Source organism: Octopus sinensis, linkage group LG27, assembly GCF_006345805.1.
Source record: "Octopus sinensis linkage group LG27, ASM634580v1, whole genome shotgun sequence".
NCBI classification, from domain to species: Eukaryota; Metazoa; Mollusca; class Cephalopoda; order Octopoda; family Octopodidae; genus Octopus; species Octopus sinensis.
In genome coordinates, this window is record NC_043023.1 from 14,597,260 (window position 1) to 14,612,897 (window position 15,638).

Here is a 15,638-nt window from a genome sequence, read left to right on the forward strand (position 1 = left end):
GTCAAGCAAATCGACCCCGGGACTTATTCTTTTGTAAGCCCAGTACTTATTCTATCGGTCTCTTTTGCCGAACCGCTAAGTAACGGGGACATAAACACACCAGCATTGGTTGTCAAGCAATGCTAGGGGGACAGAAACACACACACACACATATATATATATATATATATATATATATATATACATACGACGGGCTTCTTTCAGTTTCCGTCTACCAAATCCACTCACAAGGCTTTGGTCAGCCCAAGGCTATAGTAGAAGAAACTTGCCCAAGGTGCCACGCAGTGGGACTGAACCCAGAACCATGTGGTTGGTAAACAAGCTACTTACCACACAGCCACTCCTGCGCCTATGTATGTGTGTGACAGAAAATACAACTCAGGCGTATTTATAGCCAAACCTACACAAGTGTGCCCCTCCCTGACTTTGTTTCCTCATAACTTCCAGAAAAATGGATATTTTTTAACGAAATTTTCTACAGATACGCTTCTGATGGTTTAGATTCCGATTATATCGGAATTCGTTGTGAAAGAAAATTTTCCGACGGTTGGGGAGATGAGTTTCTGAAAATTCGCACGAGTCAGTTTGGCTTCCTAATAACCTTCAGAAAAATTCTTTCTTTTATTGCTAAAAATACTTTTCAGAACGTGTAAATTACGTTCGTATCAGAATTTGCTGTGAAAAGAAAAATAGTAAGCTCGTAGACACATACATTCTGACACATCATCATTTGCCACCGAAATATTTAGTTTCATTTTGTAGAATTTATATATATATATATGTTGTGTACGGGCTCACCAAGTGGTTTATTTTTATTTATTTACTAGCAGTATCGCCCAGGGTTGCTCGGGTTTTGTTTTCTTTTCAACCCTTTAGAATTGGAATTTTTGAAAAGTAAAGATTTTGCATTATGTAGCTTGTTATTCTCTTTAAGTGAATATTTTTCTGGTTGAAATACACCGAAAAATGACGACACACCAGTCAAAAAATCGTAAAAAATAAGGATTTTCATAGATAAAAAGCACCTTTTTGATGTAAATAATTTTTGGTGTTAACATGGTCCGATTTGAATTTTTACTTCTACGGAATGAAGAGCAAGCCTTCTTCTATCATACTCTCAATTTTGGTCAAGTTGCACCACAGGGTTTCGGGGGAGATGGTGTTAGTTGAAGGCTACCAAACCTGCCATACACAGACAACTTCAGCTTTATAAATAGTAAAAAATAGGGATTTACATAGAAAAAAAGCACCTTTTTGATGTAAATAATTTTTGGTATTAACATGGTCCGATTTGAATTTTTACTTCTACGGAATGAAGAGCAAGCCTTCTTCTATCATACTCTCAATTTTGGTCAACTTGCGCTTAAGGGTCTCGGGGGAGATAGTGTTAGTTGAAGGCTACCAAACCTGCCATACACAGACAACTTCAGCTTTATATATAGAGAGATTTTCGTCCGTGTTAAATTCTGATATATTTGTAGAAAATTTGGTTAATGTTTACAACTTGACCCGGAAACGAAAATCAGAAGAAAAAAAAAAATAGTGTATGAAACGAATATGAAAAAAAATGCGCGCAAAGCAACGGAACGGTGGGGAGAGGACCTTGGAAAATTCAAGTTTCTTCCTCTCATAACTTTTAGGAAAATGGGGTTTTTTTTTGTTTTTTCAATGGAATTTTATATAAATACTTTTCAAACAGCATACATTACGATTATAAAGAAATTTGTGGGGAAAATCTTTTCCAATGGGGTAGGGAGAGGACTTCGGAAAATTCACTTGCACGTTAATTTCACGGGCAGGCTGTTCCGTTGATCGGATCAACTTGAACACTCGTCGTTGCAATCGACGGTGTATTTATCAACTCTGTTATAACTGTAAACCCTTTTAATCATTCTGTACTTCTGTCGATTAATCTCTCTATATATAAAGTTGAAGTTGTCTGTGTATGGCAGGTTTGGTAGCCTTCAACTAACACTATCTCCCCCGAGACCCTGCGGCGCAAGTTGACCAAAATTGAGAGTATGATAGAAGAAGGCTTGCTCTTCGTTCCGTAGGTGATAAAATTCAAATCGGACACATGTTAATACCAAAAATTATTTACATCAAAAAGGTGCTTTTTTTCTATGTAAATCCCTATTTTTTACTATTTATAAAGTTGAAGTTGTCTGTGTGTGGCAGGTTTGGTAGCCTTCAACTAACACTATCTCCCCCGAGACCCTTAAGCGCAAGTTGACCAAAATTGAGAGTATGATAGAAGAAGGCTTGCTCTTCGTTCCGTAGGTGATAAAATTCAAATCGGACCATGTTAAGACCGAAAATTATTTACATCAAAAAGGTGCTTTTTTTCTATGTAAATCCCTATTTTTTACTATTTATAAAGTTGAAGTTGTCTGTGTGTGGCAGGTTTGGTAGCCTTCAACTAACACTATCTCCCCCGAGACCCTTAAGCGCAAGTTGACCAAAATTGAGAGTATGATAGAAGAAGGCTTGCTCTTAGTTCGTAGGAGATAAAATTCAAATCGGACAATGTTAATACCAAAAATATTTACATCAAAAAGGTGCTTTTTTCTATGTAAATCCTATTTTTTACTATTTATAAAGTTGAAGAAGTTGTCTGTGTGTGGCAGGTTTGGTAGCCTTCAACTAACACTATCTCCCCCGAGACCCTTAAGCGCAAGTTGACCAAAATTGAGAGTATGATAGAAGAAGGCTTGCTTTAGTTCCGTAGGAGATAAAATTCAAATCGGACACGTTAATACCAAAAATTATTTACATCAAAAAGGTGCTTTTTTCTATGTAAATCCCTATTTTTTACTATTTATAAAGTTGAAGTTGTCTGTGTATGGAGGTTTGGTAGCCTTCAACTAACACTATCTCCCCGAGACCCTGCGGCGCAAGTTGACCAAAATTGAGAGTATGATAGAAGAAGGCTTGCTCTTAGTTCCGTAGGAGATAAAATTCAAATCGGACACATGTTAATACCAAAAATTATTTACATCAAAAAGGTGCTTTTTTCTATGTAAATCCCTTTTTTTACTATTTATAAAGTTGAAGTTGTCTGTGTATGGCAGGTTTGGTAGCCTTCAACTAACACTATCTCCCCCGAGACCCTGCGGCGCAAGTTGACCAAAATTGAGAGTATGATAGAAGAAGGCTTGCTCTTAGTCCGTAGGAGATAAAATTCAAATCGGACACATGTTAATACCAAAAATTATTTACATCAAAAAGGTGCTTTTTTTCTATGTAAATCCCTATTTTTTACTATTTATAAAGTTGAAGTTGTCTGTGTGTGGCAGGTTGGTAGCCTTCAACTAACACTATCTCCCCCGAGACCTTAAGCGCAAGTTGACCAAAATTGAGAGTATGATAGAAGAAGGCTTGCTCTTAGTTCCGTAGGAGATAAAATTCAAATCGGACACATGTTAATACCAAAAATTATTTACATCAAAAAGGTGCTTTTTTTCTATGTAAATCCCTATTTTTTACTATTTATAAAGTTGAAGTTGTCTGTGTATGGCAGGTTTGGTAGCCTTCAACTAACACTATCTCCCCCGAGACCCTGCGGCGCAAGTTGACCAAAATTGAGAGTATGATAGAAGAAGGCTTGCTCTTAGTTCCGTAGGAGATAAAATTCAAATCGGACACATGTTAATACCAAAAATTATTTACATCAAAAAGGTGCTTTTTTCCTATGTAAATCCCTATTTTTTACTATTTATAAAGTTGAAGTTGTCTGTGTGTGGCAGGTTTGGTAGCCTTCAACTAACACTATCTCCCCCGAGACCCTGCGGCGCAAGTTGACCAAAATTGAGAGTATGATAGAAGAAGGTTTGCTCTTCGTTCCGTAGGTGATAAAATTCAAATCGGACCATGTTAACACCAAAAATTATTTACATCAAAAAGGTGCTTTTTTTCTATGTAAATCCCTATTTTTTACTATTTATAAAGTTGAAGTTGTCTGTGTGTGGCAGGTTTGGTAGCCTTCAACTAACACTATCTCCCCCGAGACCCTTAAGCGCAAGTTGACCAAAATTGAGAGTATGATAGAAGAAGGCTTGCTCTTAGTTCCGTAGGAGATAAAATTCAAATCGGACACATGTTAATACCAAAAATTATTTACATCAAAAAGGTGCTTTTTTTCTATGTAAATCCCTATTTTTTACTATTTATAAAGTTGAAGTTGTCTGTGTGGCAGGTTTGGTAGCCTTCAACTAACACTATCTCCCCCGAGACCCTGCGGCGCAAGTTGACCAAAATTGAGAGTATGATAGAAGAAGGCTTGCTCTTCGTTCCGTAGGTGATAAAATTCAAATCGGACCATGTTAACACCAAAAATTATTTACATCAAAAAGGTGCTTTTTTTCTATGTAAATCCCTATTTTTTACTATTTATAAAGTTGAAGTTGTCTGTGTGGCAGGTTTGGTAGCCTTCAACTAACACTATCTCCCCCGAGACCCTGCGGCGCAAGTTGACCAAAATTGAGAGTATGATAGAAGAAGGCTTGCTCTTAGTTCCGTAGGAGATAAAATTCAAATCGGACACATGTTAATACCAAAAATTATTTACATCAAAAAGGTGCTTTTTTTCTATGTAAATCCCTATTTTTTACTATTTATAAAGTTGAAGTTGTCTGTGTGTGGCAGGTTTGGTAGCCTTCAACTAACACTATCTCCCCCGAGACCCTTAAGCGCAAGTTGACCAAAATTGAGAGTATGATAGAAGAAGGCTTGCTCTTCGTTCCGTAGGTGATAAAATTCAAATCGGACCATGTTAACACCAAAAATTATTTACATTAAAAAGGTGCTTTTTTTTTTTCTAAGAAAATCCCTATTTTTTAACGATTTTTTCACTGCTGTGTCGTCATTTTTCGGTGTATTTCGACCAGAAAAATGTTCACTTAAAGAGAATAACAAGCTACATAATGCAAAGTACTTTTCAAAAATTCCAATTCTAAAGGGTCGAAACAAACCCGAGCAACGCCGGGCGATACTGCTATTAATAAATAAATGTGCGTTATTTTGTAATAACCAAAGTACTATACGACATTAATTGAATCGCTTTTAATTGGTTTAGCAAAAATTACAAACTCCCTCATTTGCTCGTTACGTATTATTTACACTTCATCACACGTTTGAAATCCCCGATATTTTCATGTTTATAAAGTATACCAGCAAACGATTATTAATTCTGCTTAATTAATCTTTTAAGTAGGACGACGATTTATTTTCTAGACTGGGTGAACGAAGCAATCGTAATGTATCTTACATCGGTCCTTTTTTTTTTTGACCGGATGTCGTTATTTACTTCCCTATTCAACAACATAACCTTAATACAAATAAATATATATTTGTGGTGCACCTGAGCACTGTATATAATAATTTCATTATTATTATTATTGGCGATCCTTCGGTATAGGTACCGGAAGTGGCTTTGTTTACATTTCTGAAGAAAGCAGAAACCCTTTTCTCTCACCCCTAACACAAACCCATTTATATATAATAAAAAAAACACTATCTTGAAATGTATCCGGTAAGCGATTGTATGACGAGGGAAGTTCTTTTGAAGTTACCGTGCAATGTGAAGCATTGATGTACATGTGTGTGTGTGTGTGTGTTTGATGGGGTGTGGGAGACAGACAGTATGTTGTGGAAGTGAAGTGCTTCTGTTAGTGTGCGAAGAGACAGAGTAATGTGTGAAAGAAAGAGATAACTGAAATTTTTTACTCGGTGTATGTGTGTGTGTATATGTGTGTGTGTGTGTGTGTGTGTGTATATATGGCCGATTCAGTGTTTACATTATTTCGAGTTAAAACGAAAGATTACCTTTGCTTTTTATGTAACGGTCTGCTATGTAGAAAATAATGAGGTTGACTCAATGGAATAATGACAGTGATCGAAGATATAGACAAAATTTTCTTTTATTTAATCGTTATACATGCCTTGTCGACTGCTACTGTGACGATGGTGAAATGGTAAGAAAAAGACGAAAGATTGCCATTATTATTATATTTAAAGGGAATAATTAATAGATTTTTCGGCATTCCTTCAATATAACTCGACAAAATCAAAACATTTCACTTCGGGTATTTCCGTGGGTTGCCAGCAATGTCTCATTTTGAAACTTGAAGAAAAAAAAGCCTTGCATATTTGTTCTTACCTGTTTCAGGTGTGTATGTAAAATCCGCAAATTTCCAAGCAGAAAACAGAATCAAACTGTCATTTGCTTCCACGGAAATACCCGGAGTGAAATGTTTTGATTTTGTCGAGTTATATCGAAAGAATGACAATTTTTCCCTTATGAGGCTTTTCACGCTAACTACTTGATAAGTTCGGAACACACACACGATGAAGTGTGGCTGCATATATATATATATATATATACACACGAGGGGCTTCTTTCAGTTTCCATCTACCAAATCCACTCACAAGGCTTTGGTTTGGCCTGAGGCTATAGAAGACACTTGCCCAAGATGTCATGCAGTGGGATTGAACCCGGAACCATGTAGTTGGTAAGCAAGTTACTTACCACGCAGCCACTCCTGCACCTATCTTTTATCTTTTACTTGTTTCATTCATTTGACTGTGGTCATGCTGGAGCGCTGCCTTTAGTTGAGCATATCAACCCCAGGACTTATTCTTTGTAAGCCTAGTATGTATTCTATCCGTCTCTTTTGCCAAACCGCTAAGTTACGGGGACGTAAACACACCAGCATCCGTTGTCAAGCGATGTTGGGGGGTGGATAAACAGACACACATACATATATACGATGGGCTTCTTTCAGTTTCCATCTACCAAATGCACTCACAAGGCTTTGGTCGGCCCGAGGCTATAGTTGAAAACACTTGCCCAAGGTGCCACACAGTGGGACTGAACCTGGAACCATGTGGTTGGTAAACAAGCTACTTACCACACAGCCACTCCAGCACCTACATGTATACCCTTAGTGTAGTTCTCAGGGAGATTCAGTATGACACAGAATGGGTCAAGGCTGGCCCTTTGAGCTACAGGTACTACTCATTTTTGCCAGCTGAGTGGAGTGGAGCAATGTGAAGTAAAGTGTCTTACTCAAGGACACACAAAAACTGGCCCACTGTTGGCTACGGTGGCAAGGGTTCCAGTTGACCCACTTCACAGCTAGCTTATGAAATTGTGAAAGTGGCTGAGTACCCCACAGACACTTGTACCCTTAATGTAGTTCTCAGGGAGATTCAGCATAACACAGTATGTGACAGGGCTGGCCCCTTTGAATTTCAGGTACAACTCATTTTCACCAGCTGAGTGAACTGGAACAAAGAAATAAAGGGTCTTGCTCAAGGGCACAACATGCCAATGGGAATTGAACTCACGACCTTATGCTCGTAAGCCAAATACTCTAACCACTAAGCCATGTGCCTTCATACTCTAATAGAGGAAATGCATACTTTACTTTTTTTTTACTTTTTTACTTGTTTCAGCCATTTGACTGCGGCCATGCTGGAGCACCGCCTTTAGTCGAGCAAATCGACCCCGGGGCTTATTCTTTTTATAAGCCCAGTACTTATTCTATCGGTCTCTCTTTTGCCGAACCGCTAGGTAACGGGGACGTAAACACACCAGCATCGGTTGTCAAGCAATGCTAAGGGGACAAACACAGACACACAAACATATGCACACACACTTATATATATATACATATATACGACAGGCTTCTTTCAGTTTCTGTCTACCAAATCCACTCACAAGGCATTGGTCGGCCCGGGGCTATAGCAGAAGACACTTGCCCAAGATGCCACGCAGTGGGACTGAACCCAGAACCATGTGGTTGGTAAGCAAGCTTCTTACCACACAGCCACTCCTGTGCCTGACATATAGACTTTACATGAAAATCTGCTAAAAATTAATTGGGTTTTTCTCTTTTTGCAACACTTTTCCGGTCTTCCGGTTTTGGAATATGGAATTTGTGATATTTTGTTTTGTCATTTGTGTTGAAATTTAAAACCTTACCATTCACCCTCATTATTAACTTCAGTGTGTTGAATAAATTGTAATGTATCACTGTGTGTGTGTGTGTGTATATATGTACGTATACATGTGCACACAGATATTCTTTGTATTTTTACTATGGACCCCTTTATGGACCTATTTTACTTGGATGTACCTTCCTAGACATTTGATGTTTGAAAAATCCCTAGTTTATTTTTATAATTAATTATTAATAGGAATTGCATAAAAATAATTATTGAAATATTTTGTGTATTATAAAAATATAATCAAGTTATTGCACGTAAACTGTAACAACAAAACCTTATGTGGAGCCCCCAGGGGTCATACGGACCCCAATTGAGAGGCACCGGATTAATTCAATTAACTCTTTTGTTACTGTATTTCTGTTGAGATGCTCTGTGTTTCTTTCAATTACTTTAAATATAACAAAGAATTTAGTAAAATAACTTAGTTATCATTAAGCTAGTGTTAGGAACATAAATTGTGACCAAGATTTTAAGTCAGAACTTATGAAAATAAGACATTTTACCACAGAGCCAGAGCTGGTTTCAGCAGGGTTGGTATCAAAAGGGTTAAAAATATCATGGTTACTTTAAGCCTTTTGTTACTGTATTTCTGTTGAGATGCTCTGTGTTTCTTTCAATTAATTTTAAATATAACAAAGAATTTAGTAAAATAGCTTAGTTATAATTAAGCTAGTGCTAGGAACATAAATTGTGAATAAGGTTTGGTGGAAGATTTTAATTAAAAACTTATGAAAGCAAAGCATTTGTACTACAAAGCCAGTTTCAGCCGGGTTGGTATCAAAAGGGTTAAGAATTGTTTCTCTATTATATATCTTAACCCTTTTGTTACCATATTTCTGTTGAGATGCTCTGTGTTTCTTTCAATTTACTTTAAATATAACAAAGAATTTAGTAAAATAACTTTGTTATCATTCATCTAGTGTTAGGAATATAAATTGTGACTTAGGTTTGGTGGAAGATTTTAATTCAAAACTTATGTAAACAAGACATTTGTATTACAGAACCAGAGCCAGTTTCAGCCAGGTTGGTAACGAAAGGGTTAAATGATTAACCACATGATTGACTAAATAGTCAACTGATTGGCAAATGATAAAAGAAGTGACATAGAACCAGCGTGTGTGTGTGTGTGTGTTAGTGTAATGACCTTCCCAAGACAAGAAAATTTTAATTTTAATTTTAAAATTTTTATGCTAATTAAGTCAAATTTTTCCATCCACAGGTGAGATTGAACGATGTTTAAAAAAAGTGAGTGAAGGAGTTGAAACATTCGAAGATATTTGGCATAAGGTGAGTGAAATGATTTGATTCCTTCGCACGTTGTACAGAAACATATTGGGTGAGGGTGGGTATGTGGGTGGTGGGGTTAGGAAAGAAAGGGCCCAGACTGCATCACTCCATGCTGTAGCACCACCTTGAAAGTTTTTAGTTGAATGAATCAGCCCCAGTATATACTCTTTTACTTGTTTCAGTCATTTGACTGCGGCCATGCTGGAGCAGCGCCTTTAATCGAGCAACTCGACCCTGGGATTTATTCTTTTTTGAAAGCCCAGTACTTATTCTATCGGTCTCTTTTGCCGAACCGCTAAGTGACGGGGACATAAACACACCAGCATCGGTTGTCAAGCAATGCTAGGGGGACAGACACACAAACACACACACGCATATATATATATATATATATATATATATATATATACGACAGGCTTCTTTCAGTTTCCGTCTACCAAATCCACTCACAAGGCTTTGGTTGGCCTGAGGCTATAGTAGAAGACACTTACCCAAGGTGCCACGCAGTGGGACTGAACCCGGAACCATGTGGTTGGTAAGCAAGCTACTTACCACACAGCCACTCCTGCGCCTATGTATGTGGGGGTTTTTTTCTTTTGTTTTTGAGAGTTTGGTACTTGTTTTATTAATCTCTTTTGCCAAACTGCTAAGTTGTAGGGATGGGACCAAACTATCAATGGCTGTCAAGCAGAGGTAGGGTTGACAAACGAGGAGACAAAGATGTAGACACACAGACATTTGTATAGTGGTTGTGTGGTAAGAAACTTGCTTCCCAACCACATGGTTCCAGGTTCAGTCCCACTGCATGACACCTTGGGCAAGTGTCTTCTACTATAACTTCAGGCTGACCAAAGCCTTGTGAGTGGACTTGGTAGACAGAAACTGAAAGAAGCCCTTTGTATATATGTACTCTTTTTTTCTTCCCACATGATTGGCGTTCAGCCAAGCCTGACCTTTCTTTCTTGGTCTGGCCATTGTCCATGCAACATCGGTATTCCTCCCTGTGTTTGTGAAATGTTTTATCCCTACCGTAAGGCTTCATTTCCACACACGCCAGCTTAATTTAATTCATCCTTAGTCAAAAGACACCTGTTGTTATGTCCTGTTATTTTTATTGTACTTGTGTAACATTGTCTGTTTTTTGTCCGTCCTTGTTTTTGTATACATTCACTGCTTTCTTCTAAGGAATCTAATGCTCTTAGCTTAGTTTTTCCTTGGGGCTGGCCAGATTGGAGCAATCTCGAGTATAACCGGCTGAAATTGCAAAGATAATCTGGAACTCGACTGAGGAAAGAAAACTCCGAATGACCCCTCCTTGTTTTCTTTGTATCGTCTATCTGGATGTTTTGTGTTCTTATCCCATTTCGTATTGAGTGTGGCTGTTGCCAGTACTGTTTGACTGGCCCTCGTGCTGGTGGCACGTAAAAGCACCCACTACACTCTCTGAGTGATTGGCGTTAGGAAGGGCATCCAGCTGTAGAAACTCTACCAGATTAGATTAGAGTCTGGTGCAGCCTTCTGGTTCGCCAGTCCTCAGTCAAATCGTCCAACCCATGCTAGCATGGAAAGCGGACATTAAACGATGATGATGATTATCAGTGTTCGGGATGCTTCTTTCTTTCTTTCTTTCTTTTTTTTTTTTTTGTGACTCCAAAACTAATGATCACTCGCAGGATTACACATTTTTACCAGCTGAGTGAACTGGGGCAAAGTGAAATGAAGTGTTTTGCTTAAGAACACAACACAGCTCTTTGGTTCACCGGACCTCAGTCAAATCGTCCAACCCATGCCAGCATGGAAAGCGGACGTTAAACGATGATGATGATAGATTTAAGGCGGCGAGTTGGCAGAAACGTTGGCACACCGGGCGAAATGCGTAGCCGTATTTCGTCTGCTGTTACGTTCTGAGTTCAAATTCCACCGAGGTCGACTTTGCCTTTCATCCTTTCGGGGTTGATTAAACAAGTACCAGTTATGCACTGGGGTCGATATAATCGACTTAATCCGTTTGTCTGTCCTTGTTTGTCCTCTCTGTGTTTAGCCCCTTGTGGGTAGTAAGGAAATAGATGATGATGATAGATATAGATATGTGTGTGTGTATGTCTTTGTGTGAGTTTGTCCTCCCTATTACCACTTGACAACTGGTGTTGGTGTGTTTGTGTCCCTGTAACTTAGCAGTTCAGCAAAAGAAACTGATAGAATAAGGACTAGGCGAATAAGTCCTGAGGTTGATTTCTTCCAATAAAACCCCTCAAGGCGGTGCTCCAGCATGGCTACAATCAAATGACTGAAACAAGTAAAAGAGTAAAAGAAATGTTCTATGGTGTAATGGTGAGCACTCTGGACTCTGAATCCAGCGATCCGAGTTCGAGTCTCGGTAGAACCTTACTGATTTAATCTTTAACGGCGGTGCATCAGCATGGCCGCAGCTCTAAGCTGAAACTAGAAAAAAATAAAACTGCAACGTTGCACCAATATGATCCACTGCTGCACCTCGGGGCATGCAGAATTGTCCTTGGTGAGGTGGGGATGCTGTAGATCTGTAACAGTAGTTCTCAGCTGTTTGGCAGACCAGCTTCCTGTGTAGTGTCACAAGTTGGGTTTGATCAGTTCTTACATGTGCACACTGCAAACCCTGCGTTCATACGATTCACTGCTGTAATCCAATCAACATGTAGCTTGTTTTTTCCTTTCTTTTTATTTTTCAGAATTTTTAAAATTTTAATTTTCGCTTCCACTGTTTCTTTTGATTTAATGTTCTTTTAAAAATATCACCATCACCATCATTTTCATGGTAAACATGTTGTTGTTGTTATTCACCATCACCATCATCATCATTTAGCATCCGTTTTCCATGCTAGCATGGGTTGGACGGTTCAACTGGGGTCTGTGAAGCCAGAAGACTGCATCAGGCCCAGTCTAATCTGGCAGTGTTTCTACGGCTGGATGCCCTTCCTAACGCCAACCACTGGCAGTGTTTCTACGGCTGGATGCCCTTCCTAATGCCAACCACTGGCAGTGTTTCTACTGCTGGATGCCCTTCCTACTACTCCACGAGTGTAGTGGGTGCTTTTTACGTGCCACCCGCACAGGAGCCAGATGGAGTTGGCAAACGGCCACGAACGGATGGTGCTTTTACGTGCCACCGGCACGGGGGCCAGGCGAGGCTGGCAACGGACACGAACGGATGGTGCTTTTACATGCCACCGGCACGGAGGCCAGTCGGGGCGGGGCTGGCAAACGGCCACGAACGGATGGTGCTTTTACGGGCCACCGGCACGGGGGCAAGGTGAGGCTGGCAAACGGCCACGAACGGATGGTGCTTTTACGTGCCACCGGCATGGAGGCCAGTCAGGGTGGCACTGGCAACGGCCACGAACGGATGGTGCTTTTATGTGCCATCGGCACGGAGGCCAGTCGGGGCGGAGCTGGCAAACGGCCACGAACGGATGGTGCTTTTACGTGCCACTGGCACGGAGGCCAGTCGGGGCGGCGCTGTCAACGGACACGAACGGTTGGTGCTTTTACGTTCCACCGGCACGGAGGCCAGTCGGGGCGGCGCTGGCAACGGCCACGAACGGATGGTGCTTTTTACGTGTCACCGGCACGGAGGCAAGGTGAGGCTGGCAAACGGCCACGAACGGATGGTGCTTTTACGTGCCACCGGCATGGAGGCCAGTTGGGGTGGCACTGGCAACGGCCACGAACGGATGGTGCTTTTATGTGCCACCGGTACGGAGGCCAGTCGGGGCGGAGCTGGCAAACGGCCACGAACGGATGGTGCTTTTTACGTGTCACCAGCACGGAGGCCAGTCGGGGCGGCGCTGGCAACGGCCACGAACGGATGGTGCTTTTTACGTGTCACCAGCACGGAGGCCAGTCGGGGCGGCGGTGGCAACGGCCACGAACGGATTGTGTTTTTTACGTGTCACCGGCACGGAGGCCAGTCGGGGCGGCGCTGGCATTATTATTATTAAGGCTGTGAGCTGGCAGAATTGTTAGCACACCGGGCTAAATGCTTTGTGGTATTTCATCCATCTTCGTGTTCTGAGTTCAAATTCCACCGAGGTTGACTTTGTCTTTTATCCTTTTGGTATCAATAAAATAAGTACCAGTTATACACTGGGGTCAGTGTAATCAACTAGTCCCCTCCCACCAAATTTTAGGCCTTGTGCTTTAGTATAAAGGATTATTATTATTATTAAGGGGTGACCTGCTGTGCTTGAGGAGACCTATTAAGTCAAGTACATCAACATCAAAATAAAAATCAAATGGAAATTGTAGTTGTGATACCTGTGCTGGTGGCACATAAAAAGCACCATCCAAACGTGGCCGATGCCAGCACCACCTTGACTGGCATCTGTGCTGGTGACATGTAAAAAGCACCAACCAATCGTGGCCGTTTGCCAGCATCCTCTGGCCCCTGTGCCGGTGGTATGTAAAAAGCACCCACTACACTCAGGGAGTGGTTGGCGTTAGGAAGGGCATCCAGCTGTAGAAATACTGCCAGATCAGACTGGAGCCTGGTGCAGCCTCCTGGCTTCCCAGACCCCGGTCGAACCATCCAACCCATGCTAGCATGGAAAACGGATGTTAAACGATGATGATGATGATAATGATTATTATCATTATGGTGGCAAGCAAGCTGGCAAGATCGTTAGCATGTCGGGCGAAATGCTTAGCAGTATTTCATCTGCCACTGCGTTCTGAGTTCAAATTCTGCTGAGGTCGACTTTTGCCTTTCATCCTTTCGGGGTTGATAAATTAAGTACCAGTAAAATACTGGGGTCAATGTAATCGACTTATCCCCTCCCCCAAAATGGCTGCCCCTGTGGCAAAATTTGAAGCCATTAGTTATTTCTTTATTGCCCACAAGGGGCTAAACAGAGGGGACAAACAACGAACAGACAAAGGGATTAAGTTGATTACATCGACCCCAGTGCATAACTGCTACTTAATTTATCAACCCCAAGCCTCACCCCCAGATGCAATTTAATGACTTGCCTAAGATACCACCAGGGAGTGGTTGGCGTTAGGAAGGGCATCCAGCTGTAGAAACTGTGTGTGTATGTGTATAGCATGGGTTGGATGGTTCAACAGGGGTCTAGGAAGCCAGAAGGCTGCACCAGGCCCAGTCTGATCTGGCAATGTTTCTACGGCTGGATGCCTTTCCTAACGCCAACCACTGGGTGCTTTTTACATGCCACTGGCACAGGTGCCAGGCGGGGCTGGTGAACGGCCATGGTCAGCTGGTGCTTTTTACATGGTTATTTAGAATACTGAACGAAATGCTTAGCAGCATTCCCACCATCTTCAAATTTTGAGTTCAAATTCTACCTATGTCAATTTTATCCTTCACCTTTTTGGGGTTGATGAAATAAAGTACCATTTAAGTACCATGTAATTGCCAGTACCGTCAGACTGGCCCCCGTGCCGGTGGCACATAAAAAGCACCCACTACACTCTGAGTGGTTGGCGTTAGGAAGGGCATCCAGCTGTAGAAACTCTGCCAAATCAAGATTGGAGCCTGGTGCAGCCATCTGGTTCGCCAGACGTCAGTCAAAATCGCCCAACCCATGCTAGCATGGAAAGCAGACGTTAAATGATGATGATGATGATGAAAGGATGAAAGGCAAAGTCAACCTCGGTGGAGTTTGAACTCAGAATGTAACGGCAGACAAAATACCTATTTCTTTATTACCCACAAGGGGCTAAACACAGAGGGGACGAACAAGGACAGACATAGGTATTAAGTCGATTACATCAACACCAGTGCGTAACTGGTACTTAATTTATCGACCCCGAAAGGATGAAAGGCAAAGTCGACCTCGGTGGAGTTTGAACTCAGAATGTAACGGCAGACAAAATACCTATTTCTTTATTACCCACAAGGGGCTAAACTCAGAGCAGACAAACAAGGACAGACATAGGTATTAAGTCGATTACATCAACACCAGTGCGTAACTGGTACTTAATTTATCGACCCCGAAAGGATGAAAGGCAAAGTCGACCTCGGTAGAGTTTGAACTCAGAATGTAACGGCAGACAAAATACCTATTTCTTTATTACCCACAAGGGGCTAAACTCAGAGCGGACAAACAAGGACAGACATAGGTATTAAGTCGATTACATCAACACCAGTGCGTAACTGGTATTTAATTTATCGACCCCGAAAGGATGAAAGGCAAAGTCGACCTCGGCGGAATTTGAACTCAGAACGTAGCGGCAGACGCTATACTGCTAAGCATTTCACCCGGAACTCTAACGTTTCTGCCAGCTCGCCGCTAGGCACTTCGCCCGGCGTGCTAATGATTCTGCCAGCTCACTGCCTACCATTCGAA

At 41.2% G+C, this 15,638-nt stretch overlaps 1 protein-coding gene and 1 non-coding gene across 4 annotated transcripts in view; both read left to right on the forward strand.

Annotated features, from left to right (window-relative positions):
• The window catches only part of LOC115225098 (CCR4-NOT transcription complex subunit 3), a 100,016-nt gene that overhangs the window by 25,471 nt on the left and 58,907 nt on the right, over positions 1-15,638 (forward strand). For all 3 annotated transcript variants that reach the window (XM_036514407.1, XM_029796026.2, XM_036514408.1), the window contains exon 2: positions 9,230-9,297. In XM_036514407.1, the coding sequence (XP_036370300.1) occupies positions 9,230-9,297 (68 nt within the window). The remainder of the gene's footprint in view (positions 1-9,229; positions 9,298-15,638) is intronic.
• Positions 11,612-11,683, forward strand: Trnaq-cug. The gene has a single exon. It is a non-coding gene; the product is annotated as a tRNA-Gln (tRNA).